Source organism: Cyanistes caeruleus, chromosome 1 (genome assembly GCF_971803275.1).
Source record: "Cyanistes caeruleus chromosome 1, bCyaCae1.hap1.1, whole genome shotgun sequence".
Lineage (NCBI taxonomy): Eukaryota > Metazoa > Chordata > Aves > Passeriformes > Paridae > Cyanistes > Cyanistes caeruleus.
The window spans coordinates 111,055,771-111,069,483 of record NC_141701.1 but is presented as its reverse complement, the minus strand read 5'-3'; the positions used below and the strand labels follow the sequence as shown (position 1 = coordinate 111,069,483).

General features: G+C 35.2%; 1 protein-coding gene across 4 annotated transcripts in view; it reads right to left on the bottom strand.

Moving 5' to 3' along the window:
* TOPAZ1 (testis and ovary specific TOPAZ 1) overlaps positions 1–13,713 on the bottom strand; it is a 40,455-nt gene that overhangs the window by 3,663 nt on the left and 23,079 nt on the right. For 3 of the 4 annotated variants that reach the window (XM_086850303.1, XM_086850307.1, XM_086850313.1), the window contains 10 exons: positions 12,545–12,696; positions 12,245–12,337; positions 11,798–11,913; positions 10,839–10,905; positions 9,690–9,864; positions 8,082–8,182; positions 3,956–4,121; positions 2,943–3,107; positions 1,744–1,947; positions 480–663 (listed from right to left, as the gene is read on the bottom strand). In XM_086850303.1, the coding sequence (XP_086706429.1) occupies positions 480–663; positions 1,744–1,947; positions 2,943–3,107; positions 3,956–4,121; positions 8,082–8,182; positions 9,690–9,864; positions 10,839–10,905; positions 11,798–11,913; positions 12,245–12,337; positions 12,545–12,696 (1,423 nt within the window). Of the gene's footprint in view, positions 1–479; positions 1,068–1,743; positions 1,948–2,942; positions 3,108–3,955; positions 4,122–8,081; positions 8,183–9,689; positions 9,865–10,838; positions 10,906–11,797; positions 11,914–12,244; positions 12,338–12,544; positions 12,697–13,713 lie in introns of all 4 variants that reach the window. The other variant, XR_015276314.1, reaches the window with a different exon arrangement.

Here is a 13,713-nt window from a genome sequence, read left to right as displayed (position 1 = left end):
AAGAATTAAAAAGTTATACAAAGTGTATTTTTAACATTTAATTGCATTGAAAAGTAATAGGCTTTAATGTCGGTGTAAAGCAGCTCTGCAATATTCACAGCACATTTCAGGAAAAATGTCTCTGGGCTGGAAAATTCAGTAAAGGAATGCAAACCATTTAATAAACTGGATATAGCAAAAATTCATGTACATGCTTGAATCCATAAGGTTTACTCAGTTTTGACATGTAAACACTTCTGGAACAAGGCTGTGCCTAAGTGACATGACTACTTTTTTTTGCAAGAGGAGAACTTCCTCTTTAAGAAAACAAACAGATATACAGTAGCATATACATGGAAACAAGAGATAAAAAAACTTCTCACTTATCTAAGGAACAAAATGAAGAGATGTATTCTTTGAGAAAGATAATGAAAACAAGATCTATTACTTACATGATGACATGAAATACAATCAAAATGGTATATATCTGACAAACTTACCTTTTCAGTATTATCTGAAGAGTCTGACTAGTATTCCTTGAACTTTGAATATCACTAGCATTTGAAACAAGAAATATTTCAATGGTCAACAGCATCTCAACTTCAGATAGGTATGATGGAATCTTCAGAACTTTGTGATAAAAATTTCCCTGCAGCTCTGGGTAGCAACCCAGTGATAAAGCATCTGAGAGTAAATGCAGAAACACGAGGAATTAGAATTACCAATACTAAAGATAGATCTGTTTTCTTCTGTGTGATTAAATGTGGAAAAACCCCAACCCCAACCCCTTAATGGATTTTACTACTTCACCTATGAAATGGCCTGATTTGAGAACACAGCACACAGCATTCACACGTAAATTCACAGTTGTAAAATGGTTAAATTTTCTTTTTCAATGAGTTTCATCAGCTATGATTAAAAAGCTCTGTCAGAAGTCTGGGGACACCAAGTGTGTCATAAAGTGCAATTTAGGCAGGTCAGACAGGTGTAAACCATGGTCAAAGTGAGGGAACATTTGAACAGCATCTCCCGCTTTGTTCCCATGTCTTCTGCCAAGTGATCCCAGCAACCCAACATATACAGCATTTCTAAAAAATAATAAAAAAAAAACAAGAAAAAAAAAGATGAGGAAGAGCAGTCATTTCAATGTTAACAAAACCAAGTACCTATCCCAGAAAGGATGGACACTTAAAGCAGTCTGCTAACCTCAAAAATTCTAAGGCAGAATCAAATAGTAAATAATGTGACAATATGGAGAGATTCTAAGCAGAGTGGCACACCCAGTATAATCTTAGCTCAGAAACAGGGAGTTATAAACAATTACAGACTATTAGCTTTTTGTTGAGAGGAATTTTCTTATAGTTAGGATAAACTAATTAGCCAGACTTCTCAAATCTTAAATATTAATAATTTTACCACCACAGAGATGTTGGTACACTTCTAGACAGACTTGTCAGGAAACCTAATTTGCCTAGATGAAAAAGTGAACATGATGCACTTTTCAACCTTTTCAGGGCTCAGATATCTGAAATTCTGAAAGTGAATGTAAAGAATTAATTTCATCACAATTACATTGATGTCATGCCAGGTAGTATGCACTGATTCTTATTTTCAACTCACCATTTCCTGAAAAATATTTTGGTTACAAATAAATTCCTGAGAGTGACACAGAAAGTACTGTTTTTCTTTTTACTCATACTGAAATGTTATGAGCACATTATCCAAAGAATGGAAGGGGAGGATATTGTTTAAGAAGTAACTTACTTTTGTAATAGGACCTAGCTTTGGACCATAAAGAACTTCTTCCCAAAGCTGTGATTAATCCTCTAAGTAAAGCAAAATCAATAGCAATCTTTTTGGAAAGCATGAAGTCTACTGCAGAAGACGAGACCCCAAGGTTCTTGTTCTCAAAACAGGCATTTATCAGCTTGTTAAAAAGGCTGCTGTATTGAGAAGCATTTACAATATCTGAAATGAAATCAAGAATATTAACTAGTCAATTAATTCAAACGTAAATCTAGTTGAAGGATCATTTCTCAATCAGTAGCTAAATCAGAACTCTTGCCTCTGTCAGCAAGATGGAACAAGTCTGGGATAATATTAATACTTTATTCATCAAAAGTCTTTTCATATAGTAGTTCATTCATATTGTGAAGTAATTGTTCAAGTAATAATTTGCTGCCAAAACCAATAGAATCAGATAAAAATACATTCACTTGCTCAAGTCTATAAATACAATCTTCACCTGATCTCTCAGAGTTTCCATTTCCAGCAATAAAAATCCCCTTGGTTTTCTGCTCCTACTCTTACTCTGAACTGTCTCCTTACTGGCAGGACTGAGCAGCCTTTTTGTATTCACCTCATAACTCAAATAAGTAGATCCTTTCAGTACTCTCTAAAGTAGATGGACTTCCAACCAATCTCTCCTAACATATCTAAAAGCATACAGTGCTAGTAGACTGAGACTTACACTCAGGAATCAGTGGAGCCTAAGTAACTAGGTATCTCATTCTGAAGAGAATACTCATTCAAAATTTGTCAGATAAATTGAGACTGAAAGAGCACTCGGTTCTTAACATGGTATGTAAGCAATGTTAGGTTAGCTCAGTTGAAGAAAAAAACAAACCACCTCATTAATTTGAAATTAAGATTAAATGAAATTAAAATATCCCTATTTTATCTCACTGTATAGACTGTGTATGATCCTTAAAAACTGTTGCCCTGTGTAACTGAGCAAAAGAGGACGGGTGTATGTGCACATCCAATGTGCATGCACAAGTGCAGCAAGAGCTGCAGAGCACAACACGTTTTAACTGACATTATACTCTTTGGAAATCAGAAACAGGCTTGTATAAAACCATCTTACCTGTTCAACCAAGTTTAGCTAGAAAACACTACTGTTATACCACAGAATCATCTGTTATATTTTTAGCTCTTAACACAGTATCTTTATCTTTACTTACCAGAATGTTTCTGCAAACCTGGTAAGTTCTGCAGAACTTCAAATGCCTGCCTGTACAAACTCTTCCTCAAGTATTTATGCACTATTGCACATAATAGATTATGTCGATTGAGGATGTCCATTTTATTACAGGGCCACAACGGTGCATCTGTGATCCACTCTGACTCTGTGGCAAACAACAGTTCAGTGTTATATCTAGGAAATGGAACTTCTGTATGTTGAGACTTTGGGCCATTAAAATTTACTGTAAACTGTACCATGACACAAACTTCAGAATTGGACAGAAAGTGAAGCTCAACTAATTAATTGATAATTCATTCCTTATAACCAATACTCCCTTAGACTGATTCTCTGAACCTTTATATTGTAAATCACCCCTTTTGTGAAATATAACCACAGTAAAACAGACTATCAATGGCACATATAGATATGCATTATGTATAGATATATAACTGAACAAATTTACATCCTCAATATCACTTTACGTCATACATTCTATTCTTTATACTTCTGAATTTCTTCTCTTTTCAGCAGAATTCCAAAAAGCCATATGTAATACTTGCAGAAGTATGGTACTGTTTTAAAGCAATTATATTAAATGTGGATACTGTGAGGGGCAAAGGAACACTGCACTGACCCTAGCCAGAAACATGACACTGACTGTCCCCTGGTTCAAAGGAAAACTACAAGGGATAGCGTCATTTTCCAAGCTGCACTCCTCCCTCATTATGGCAGATTTTCGAGTAGAATGGTGTTGACAGCAGAATACTGTGAAAAACTTCTGAAAAATGAGGCATTGATTGTTGTATTTCTTATACATATCAAGAGGAATACTAACCAGTAAGATGGATCACATTTTCTTTGCTGCCCCAGTATTATTAATGGTATTTGGTAATACAGATCAGCTTGAACTTTTATCTGAAATTTGTCATAGAACTGTATTGTTCAAATTTAAGTCAAAATTAAGGTAATTAGCAATGTAGTAATGTAATTAGTAATGCAAGACAGGCTTACCTCTCAATACCCTTGTTGCTCCATCCAAATTTCCAGAATGAAGAAAGATTTCTGCAGCTTTATTAACAATCTGACATCTCGATGCTGACTTCCCTGCACCTACAAGTCCTTTCAAGAGTGTAAAATCTATCTGTAGCTCATGCAGTTTATCCAAAACCTTCCTTCCCTAGTGTAAGAGGGAAAAAGGAAAGGGGAAGGGTCAGAGAAAGCAACAATATCAGTGAACACAGTGTGTATTTATATAAAATAGAACAGATTTAGTTTAGTCACACAGGTTCATAGGCATCAATGCAGTTATCCAAACTGAATCAGGGGTGAAGTACAGTAAAATGTCTAATAAGGAGTTTAGGTTTTTTTTACTATGTAGGCAAAAAAACTCTATCAACCTACTGTCAAAGTGCTCCCAATACCCTATTACCTATAACATTGTTTCTATTTTATAATGTTCAATTTAGTATTTTTAATATACTTTGTAATTAATTTATTATTTACTTATTTTATTAATATTTTTGTGATTCCATTCAGCACTACACAATCTACAAAATTCTAAAAGATTATACAGAGAGTTTTCATTTTGCAACAGAGACATAATTCTTAAACTGAAATAATTACTCCAGCTTAACTTAAAGAAAACACTGATGTTTGTATGCAGGAGGACAATAAACTGGAAGAAGTTGAGCCTATCTGGCCAACACTGCAACAACCAACAATTCCATCAGATTCCAGACTGATATTTAGACTGGTTTTCTACAGAAACTTCATACTGAAAACTTTTTGGCTGTCCCTTGCAATCAAAAATGGAAGAAAAGTAGCAGTCTCAAAGATAATTAAACTCTGAATCTAGAAGAGAGGATGATCGAGTCAAGGTGAGATACCAAAATCATGTCCCCCAGCAAGGCAGGGCCAGGCAGAATTCAGTACTTGTCCCACCTAGCTGCACCTTGCTAGTCAAGCAACAAAGACAAAACTTCAAACCAGATGTGTTTCAGCTCTTGCTTGCTTGAGTGCATTCAATGATGAAGTGGCTTATTAAAAACTGTGGTCATGTGTAAGCATGCATTGTGGTGGTGGAACAAGGCCCATGGAGGCAGAACGAAAGAGGTTTAGGAGAACAGAGAAGCTGAAAGAAAGTCACTTATTAAGAAGCTCATTTTTTAACAAAATGCTTTATGCATATTTACAGATACACTGTGGACTGGTATGTGCTCAGAATTGGACACTTTTGAAGGCCGATAGGCATCTGCAATCTTTTATTTCAGCATAACCCAAAAAATATGCTAACATTAACTGCACTTAACATTTAAGCTGTAAAGAACCCATTAAACTGTAGATTTAGGTGGCTGAAGGGGAAAATTACAAACCAGAAAAACTCAGGTGAAACTTGAAATCTAAGTGCAAACCAGAAATGAAATACAAAATTAAGGAGGATCTCCATCTATTCCACACTTCTGGCAAAAGAAGGGCCCACTAGGTAGTGGTCTTTATAGGAAGATGAAAAGTATGCAGCTGTAAGTAGAAAAATGATCCTTAAAGGAAGGGCACTCAATTAAAATGCAGCTGTGGAATGAGATCCTTAATTGGACTAGAACCTCTGTGACCAGTTCTCTGAAATATTAAAAAGCTGAGTGTAAAATAAACCATAGCAATGCCTTTCAAGAAAAGGATGAAACAGCTGCCAAAGGAGCACTGATGTTACAGAATTCTCTGCAAGTAAATATCCAGAAAGCAGTCTAGTGTTGCTTGAAGAGCTGTCTCCATGCAAGACATACTCATGTTGCATGTTTTTCTGAAGTACATCTGTTTTATGAACTTTTCTTACCTCTTACAAACAATATTCTCTTAAGGACAAAGAAGCATACATATTTTGCCCTCAAGAGCCACCAAAGCTCTGCAATAAAGGAGTTTGATGTTCTTCAAGGAAAAATTATATGAAAAGCACATTTCAAGTTTCAGGTAGTCAGACATACTCGTAAAAACCTCACAGGGCATGTCCTAAAGCCAAAATTGATTTGGGCAGAGAGGAAGAGCAAATCCATTACTACTTATTTTTAGGACTACTTTTTGGGCAAAAAAGACATGGTATCAAGTAGATACCACAGGATTAGGGATTTATCTGATACATGTAACGGGGTGAAACTGGTAGAGAGAGGTAAGAATGACAGCTTCCTGAAGCAGAGATAAATTTGGGATCTGCCAGTTCTGATAAAAATAATTCAGAGCAGAACCTCATCCACACTCTGATATGGTCAACACAGGTTGTCTACAAAGCTGTTTGAGGATCCTGGTCAATACTCTCTTGAGAAGCAGGTTTGATATCTAACACACTCTCAAAGAAACAAAGATATTTCTCTCTAGACATGAAAGAAATCATAGCATTTTAAGAAGCATCTACTTTTAGTAGCTCATGTTGTACAAGAATAACACTACATATGCTTTTCACACCTTGCACCTCTGAAATTAGGACATGAAGATGAATCTGCTTGAAATACCACGTGTTGTGCAATCCAAGATCAGGCTCTCCCTTAAGATGGATCTGGAAAACAGCTAAAATGTGTGAAGGCACAAACATTGTATTCTGAAGAAGACAGCCAAAACCCAAGCCAAACTAAACCCTTCAGTGGGCATGTGAGCACTACCACTCCTCAACGCCATGAATTTAGATTCTCTCTTCTGTGGTCACAAGTATCTTAACTGTTCTAACTGCAAAGTTCTGTGGAATAAAAATGCCTGAAAAGTTCTAGTGCAATATTGCTCAAGTGCTAGTGGAAAGACCCTTTCTCCTTCCCTTTACTCTTCAGCAGCACCACATTGTGCTGCAGCTTGAGAGGGACCTGCTGAAGGTCACTGCCATTCAACTCAAGAAGCCGATGTTACAAAACTAATGAATCATGAGAACAGGTATCCTGCCTCTGATGCCTTAAGATCAGACTAAGCACCTCTATCAAGTATCTCCTGGGACTTGGCTTGACCCTAGAAACAGACTGAACAGTACACAGGATTTTTACATAACAGAATTCCTGAAGGTCATCCCCTAGAGACAATCGTACAAAAGACAACTTAAGTCCTCAAAGTGAACCAGAAAGGGTTCCGTGATGGTAATTTGCAAAAAAAGCCAAACCAAAACCTCAGGAGACAAAAGAGAGTATTTGCTTCTGTTCATAAAAGCGCATGCTCAAAATCATCTTGAATGGGATGAGGAACATCCACATACACCATTAATTATTAGCTGAAAGGATCAGGCCCAAGTTCAGAATGTGATCACTGACCAAAACACACTCCAAAATCACTAGGGGTTTATATTACTTTGTATGCTATCACTTTTTATATTGCTTTCTATAAGAAATCTGGTTTGGTATGCATTGGTTCCTTCCAGGATATAAAAGACAAATTTAACACTGAAATGGATCTTCCTGCTGTGAAATTATGACTAATACTGCCTGAGGCCTAAGTAAAACATCCAGTCAAAAATGTAGTCTCTTAGCCCTGGCCCTGTGTAATATTTGATAGCAAAAGTATGACTGGAAAGGTATTTCTTTGTGATGTCTGAGTTTTGCAAGATTCACAGAACTTAGATTCAGTGGAATAAGAGCATTTCCAGCAGCGTTCTGGGGAACAGGCAGTTCACCAAGTGCAGCCTTGCTACGCTGCTTTTCTGTCTTTCTGGTCTTACTCCATTTGAGGTCAGATGCAGAAACACCAGTGCAGCAAATTGCCCAAACTTCTCTAAATATCACTTGAGTTGCAAGGTCTCAGAATGCAGCATGATTGCCAGTAGGTGTGACTAATTGATGTTTCTGCAAAACAATCCCATCAGCACCTCACCCCAGAATCTTAGGAAGACCTGTCTCTTAGTTCAGATTCAACCTCAGCTCAGAAAAATCACAAGATGAAAATGAGCAATCAGTTTCAAGGTTGCAAGACCAAGTTATGATGGGCTCCACAGAAGACTACTGCTCAAAAAGGCACAATAAAATGCTTTGGTCCAGCTGGACTGTTAGGAAGTACTAAGATGGCAGAGAGGCAGGTAGCACATCAGTCATTCCATTAGAGAAACACAGTTTAATATCCAGAAGAGAAATTACTAATACTTTTTTTCCTCTAGTCAGGTTCCTGTAGCTCTGCATACCTTTATCCACTGCAGTACTTTGTGATACGAATACATTACGCTTATCCCAGTCCTTCCAATGAAAAGCCTGTCTGCTTTATTATGGTGTGAATTTTTCACTACTGGAAAGAAAAAGAAAAAGGTTTTTAAGTTTGTTTTCTTTTTATTTTACATGTAAATGCAGATTTAAAGAAATTACACATTTCAAAAACACAATAATTGTGAAAATACTAAATACATTTTCTAAAATATTTGCCAATGAAAGTAGCAACTTCCTAAGTCTTGACACCAGAAGTAGGGTAAATAACTGTAGTTTATTCAGACAATATTTCATAGCAGTCTAAGTCATCCATAAAATACTTGGACATGTAATGGCATAATTTAGTAACACCATTATTTGTAAAATAAGAATTACATGTTCTGGCACCAAAAAGAAATTCTGGTAATTGCAGAACTGAGTAATTACAATCTCTTTGGAAGCACTGTGAGGCTGTCAGAGCAGTGCTCTCAAAGCATGGTAAGAGGACAACAATCCATTCAGCTGTGGGAAGAAAATATTTTTTGCACAATTCCAAAATAAAAATAAGTAAAATACTTTAAAATATAGTGTTTGCTTTATATTGATCTCATATTTGTGATTCTTCTTTTTGTGTATGGTTTATAGTGAATTTAATATATTGGTGTAATAGCACATATATACAACATCTAAATAAATAAACTGTGGGTGACTGCTCAAAAACTTTTTACTAGTGGAGGTGCCTATCAGCTGGGAGACCACCACTCCAGGGAGGATGGACAAGGTTCCAAGCTCTGACAAAATCTCCTCCCGGTGTCACAACTGGAAGCTCTAACAGCTTTTTTATAATATAAAAGTCTGCAGTCAGAAAGGATATGTCACATATCTGGAATAAATATGCATTATGTTTTAGTAGATAACACAGGTTGAAAAATATCTAAGTAATCCTTTATAAAATGATTTAATATCCCACTGATATTTTACCAAGCCTCGGTAATCTGCAAACTTATTAGGGAGAATGATACAGATATGCAAATGAAAGGGCATAGGAAAGAAAGAGGCAAGAAAACCTGCCAGAACTATTAAAACATTAGGTTCTGGAGCACCACCAGCCCTTGCAGAAACCATTGGTTCTTTAGAGGAAAAAATAATTCTAAAAATCCAACTTACTTAAAAAAAAGGTACATATTATATATATGATATAACCTGTACAATGTATTTTAAAATACACAACTATAAATGTATTTACAGCACTAAAGCTTATTTATGCTATTAAAAGTGTGACACTTCACATGACGATACTTAAATACATTTGCCATTGTCCTGAGCATAGGTCATTTTTATCAAAAGATCATGAATTCTGGGTTCTCTTTTTGATTTCACAAAACACTACTGTTCCTCCTTCAGAATCTTCCTTGACTTTAAGCGTAAGCAACTGTGCATTTTACTACTACTGGATAAGAACTTTTACTGAACATTACAGTTGATTGTATTTGCACTCCAAAAAATTCAGAATATTGTAACACAAAATTAACTAACAATTAGAAAACTATATTTATTTTTTATCTCTTTTAAAAACTCCACAAAGAACACTTCTTGCATCTTAATTTTACCTGTATCAGCAAAATCACAAAAAGGGACTCCTGGTCTGTCTGTCTCAGAATCTTTGGCTAGAATTTCAGCAATAGATACAAACAATTTCTGAAGATCATCAAAATGTTCACATCCAGTTCTTGCATTAAGATACAAAGCTCCTAGCTTGGTCCAGTCCCTTTTTTCCTTGCAATGCTGTAAAGGCGGCAAAGGATAAATATAAGCAAACTTGCTTCCAGACACCCAAACAGAAAATATACTGAAATTTGAGATATGTACTTGTGATAGACTTAAAGGAGAAAAAAAAATGGAAATTAAATGCTACTGCCAAGAACCTTCATGTTCATATGGCAGTTATGTGTTGGCAAACTTGCATGGACTGCTAATTACTTCTACCCCTCAATAAATTAAATTCCTTTTTTTTATGTCATCACCCCAATCAAGAAATCTCAGAACTTACTAATCCTATTTAGGAACTGTCATTTATTAGGGTTTTTTTTTCCATGATGCATGCTGAATTTATGGTTATCTTCTATATGAATTAGTCTTTTGCTTGCCAGATCACTTGATGACTTTGGTGTTAAAGGAGTAAAAAAATCAGTAGTGCTTTTTCTCTTTTTATAGTTCAATCTCTGAATCTGCACAGGATGTGTGATAATATGTAAACTACATAATATTTATGCATAATGAGTAATCTGACCTTGAATATGAAAGACACAAATGTCCAAATAAAGAATATTTTACAATATTTTCTTATTCTTTAAAATACCTCTTAATGTTGTCAACTGCAGCTTTTGCAATTGTGTGTTTTTATATTAGATATGAATTCTATCTGCTAAATAATGTATTAAATAAATTCTTGGTGAGGAATGATGTACCACTACCAATCACAAGCACAACAAATGTAAAGCAGAGGAAATAACTGGTTAAAGTTACAAAATCTTTGAATTTATGCAAAACTACAAGTATGTAAATTAAAATACTGACATGACAGAATGGCCAAAGACAGTTTTCTCCTGCATTTAAGCCTTACCAGACATGTTTTTGCAAAAAAGTATTTTATCAAAAGCTCACTATACTTAATAATAAAGCTCACTAATTAAAAAATATCTAGAAATTGCTATTTCATACAGGTTTAAAAGAAATAATGAAGAATGCCCATACTGTACCTGAATTTCAGCCACAGCCAAGTTGAAGTCAAAAATCCATGTCTTTTCAAAATATCTTTCCTCAAATCTTCCATATGAAAAAAATGAATACTTAAATTTTAACACATCCTACTGAACTAGCAAAAGGTGAACAACCAATTATCACATATGAACATTAAACTGATGTGATTTTTGATGCTATTTGCATCATATTTGCTATTCACGTTACTCAAACTGCACACTGAAAACACTCATTTAAAATCTTGCCAAGGGAAGTTAGCGCATGTATTAAATAATTGAGCAGAGATATTTTCACAGATGCTGTGTATTTGTTTTCCACTAAGAATCAATGGTATATTTATGAATCACAAATTTAGTTTCTCAACATGTGTGTGTGTGTGTGTATGATGCAGGTGATACAAAAATGAAAAAGCATCACAATCTTGTTCAAGAGATGGGGAAGTATCAGCAGTTTTTGAACAGATTTGACATTCTGCCCAGCAAATCCCAGCAGTACTCAAAAAATGACCCACTCCTCCCTAGCAGTATTGGTACAAACATTTATGTAGTCACACTGTAAAGGAAACTAGAAAACTACTTCAGATTATAACTAATCTTAGAAGGGTTGTTTATTGCAGAAGTACTGTTTGCTTATGTGGGCCTAAGTGATATATTAAACCATGATGTTTCTAATTTGGCTAACTATAAAAACTTCTGTCTAAGTTGGCAGTAGATTGTACAATGTACAGATGATTGATATGGAAAAAAATAGTAATTGTGGTTAGAATCCAAGTTTTAATTTAACAATGTTTGATCTTTGAAACATGGTAGATTGACAGAACTTTAAAATAAAATTAGGCATGATATGATAGTATTTTCATCCAACACATCTTTTAAATATTCCACATAAATATGTAAAAATAGATGCTGAAGAAGGAACTAGGCATCTATAGTTAGAAAATAGCTCCTTAAGGACATACCTGGATTTTATGTTCAAAACAGTAGTCATTTCCCAACTGGAAACTTGCAATTGCTGAAGTAACTTAATAATGTAGTCAAAGTGTTCCAACTCAAGGAACATACCAGCACCAATGAGCTGCAATATCAAAGGTACGAAAAGTGAGCACACAAAAAGTTGTGATGACTTAACACATCTTCAGAGGAAAATGGCAAACAACACATCACAGTGAGTATCAGTCAAAAATGAAGGAATAAATGAAAACACATACAACAAATTCAGATTTTAGTATTATTATTTACATAATATCAGTATTATTATTAAATAATTGTAGTATCATTATTTAGTATTATTTAAAACCTTTAGTATTATTTCAGTACTGTTTTTAAATTGGTATGTTAGAGTTTTAAAACAGGCAATGTTTTTTAGGAATTCCAACAAACAGCAGTAGTACAAAAACGAAACATACCTTACAAAAGATATTGATTAACGTAGGCACAGCATTTCTTATATTCAAAGAAGCCACATGCTCAAAAACTTTCAGAAGAACATCTACAGCTGGCTAATATAGACAAAAAAACCACAATCAGTTTTGCAACTCAGTTCAATTAGAAAGGTAAGAGATTTTATAATAGGGTATTCCAAATAACTCCCCTCACCCAAGATTTGCGTACCAGAGTGAAAACAAGCCTAGTACTATAAATGGCATAGTATTCAAAAAACTAAAACTATGAAACTAAGATTTAAAAAATAGTATAAAGTCACCTACCAGTATCTTGATTTGTACAATTACATTCAATATTTGGAATACTTCCTGCAACAAACAGTTGTTGAGCAATGAAACAAGAAGATCATTCAGCACTTCAGAAGCAAAATCCATACCAGGAGTAACTTCTTTGTAATACTGCACAAATATTTGAACTGAAAAAGCAATTAAACTGAGTATCACTTTGGGGTTAAATGATGACACCTATTTAAACAAGTTATTTCCTTATATTTTAGACAAAATGTAACAATGCTTAATTGTCCAAGATATTATGGGCAAGGGATATGGAGAAATATGGATGAAAGGATCCAGTCTGAATAAAGTGTTAACCTTACCAGAACCAGACTGACTGTTCTGAAATATATTGTATCATTGAGCTGAGCACTGTAAGCCCTGTAGGTTCCCAGAAAGTTTAGCTGATTTGGTGCAGCACAAGAAGAATGCACAAACCCATGTTAGATTTGGTACATGCATCAAGGTATTAAGGCCTTTCCGAACAGGAAGCTCTAGGAAGGACTGTGTTAACAGTGGATAGTCTTACAACTTGTTCCAGTGCCACCCTTCCTTGATAAACTGGCCATGTACTGTGGCCAGCGTTACCCACATTAAAACTCACGTGTTCAGCACGGGAACATTGCAGCATATGGTGCAACTGAATTCCCCATTCTCATTCTGCTACACTAAGAAGCTTTCAAAAACTTAAAGACTGCTCAGGACCAGTATAAAAGGAATCACTGTCCAGATGATTAAAAATTTAAAAACAAAACAAAAGCCCTTTCTGACTGAACTCAAAAGGTCAGATGGATCTGAATGCAGTCCCTAAAGTGTATTAATCATAATTGTTTGCATATACGGTGTAAGGACTAAACTAAAGGTGTTGGGAGTGGGTGCAGTAGCAACACTTAATTTCAAGAGCTTCCATTCTCAAGTTTTTGGGTTCTTGACGTTTGGCCAGGGTGCTGAAAAGCATCTTAATAAAATTTGGGTTCTGTTAAACCTCCTTCCTGCCCTATTTACATATTTCTACTCCCAAGTCTAGTTACAGTCAGGTTAAGTTCATTTTATGTGGAAGTACGATTTCTAAGAACCTCCTGGGTAAGTGTCAATCTAAATTTCTAGCCTCATTGGGAAACTGAACCAAGAAAACCCAGGGACTGAATGTATTCCTTCAT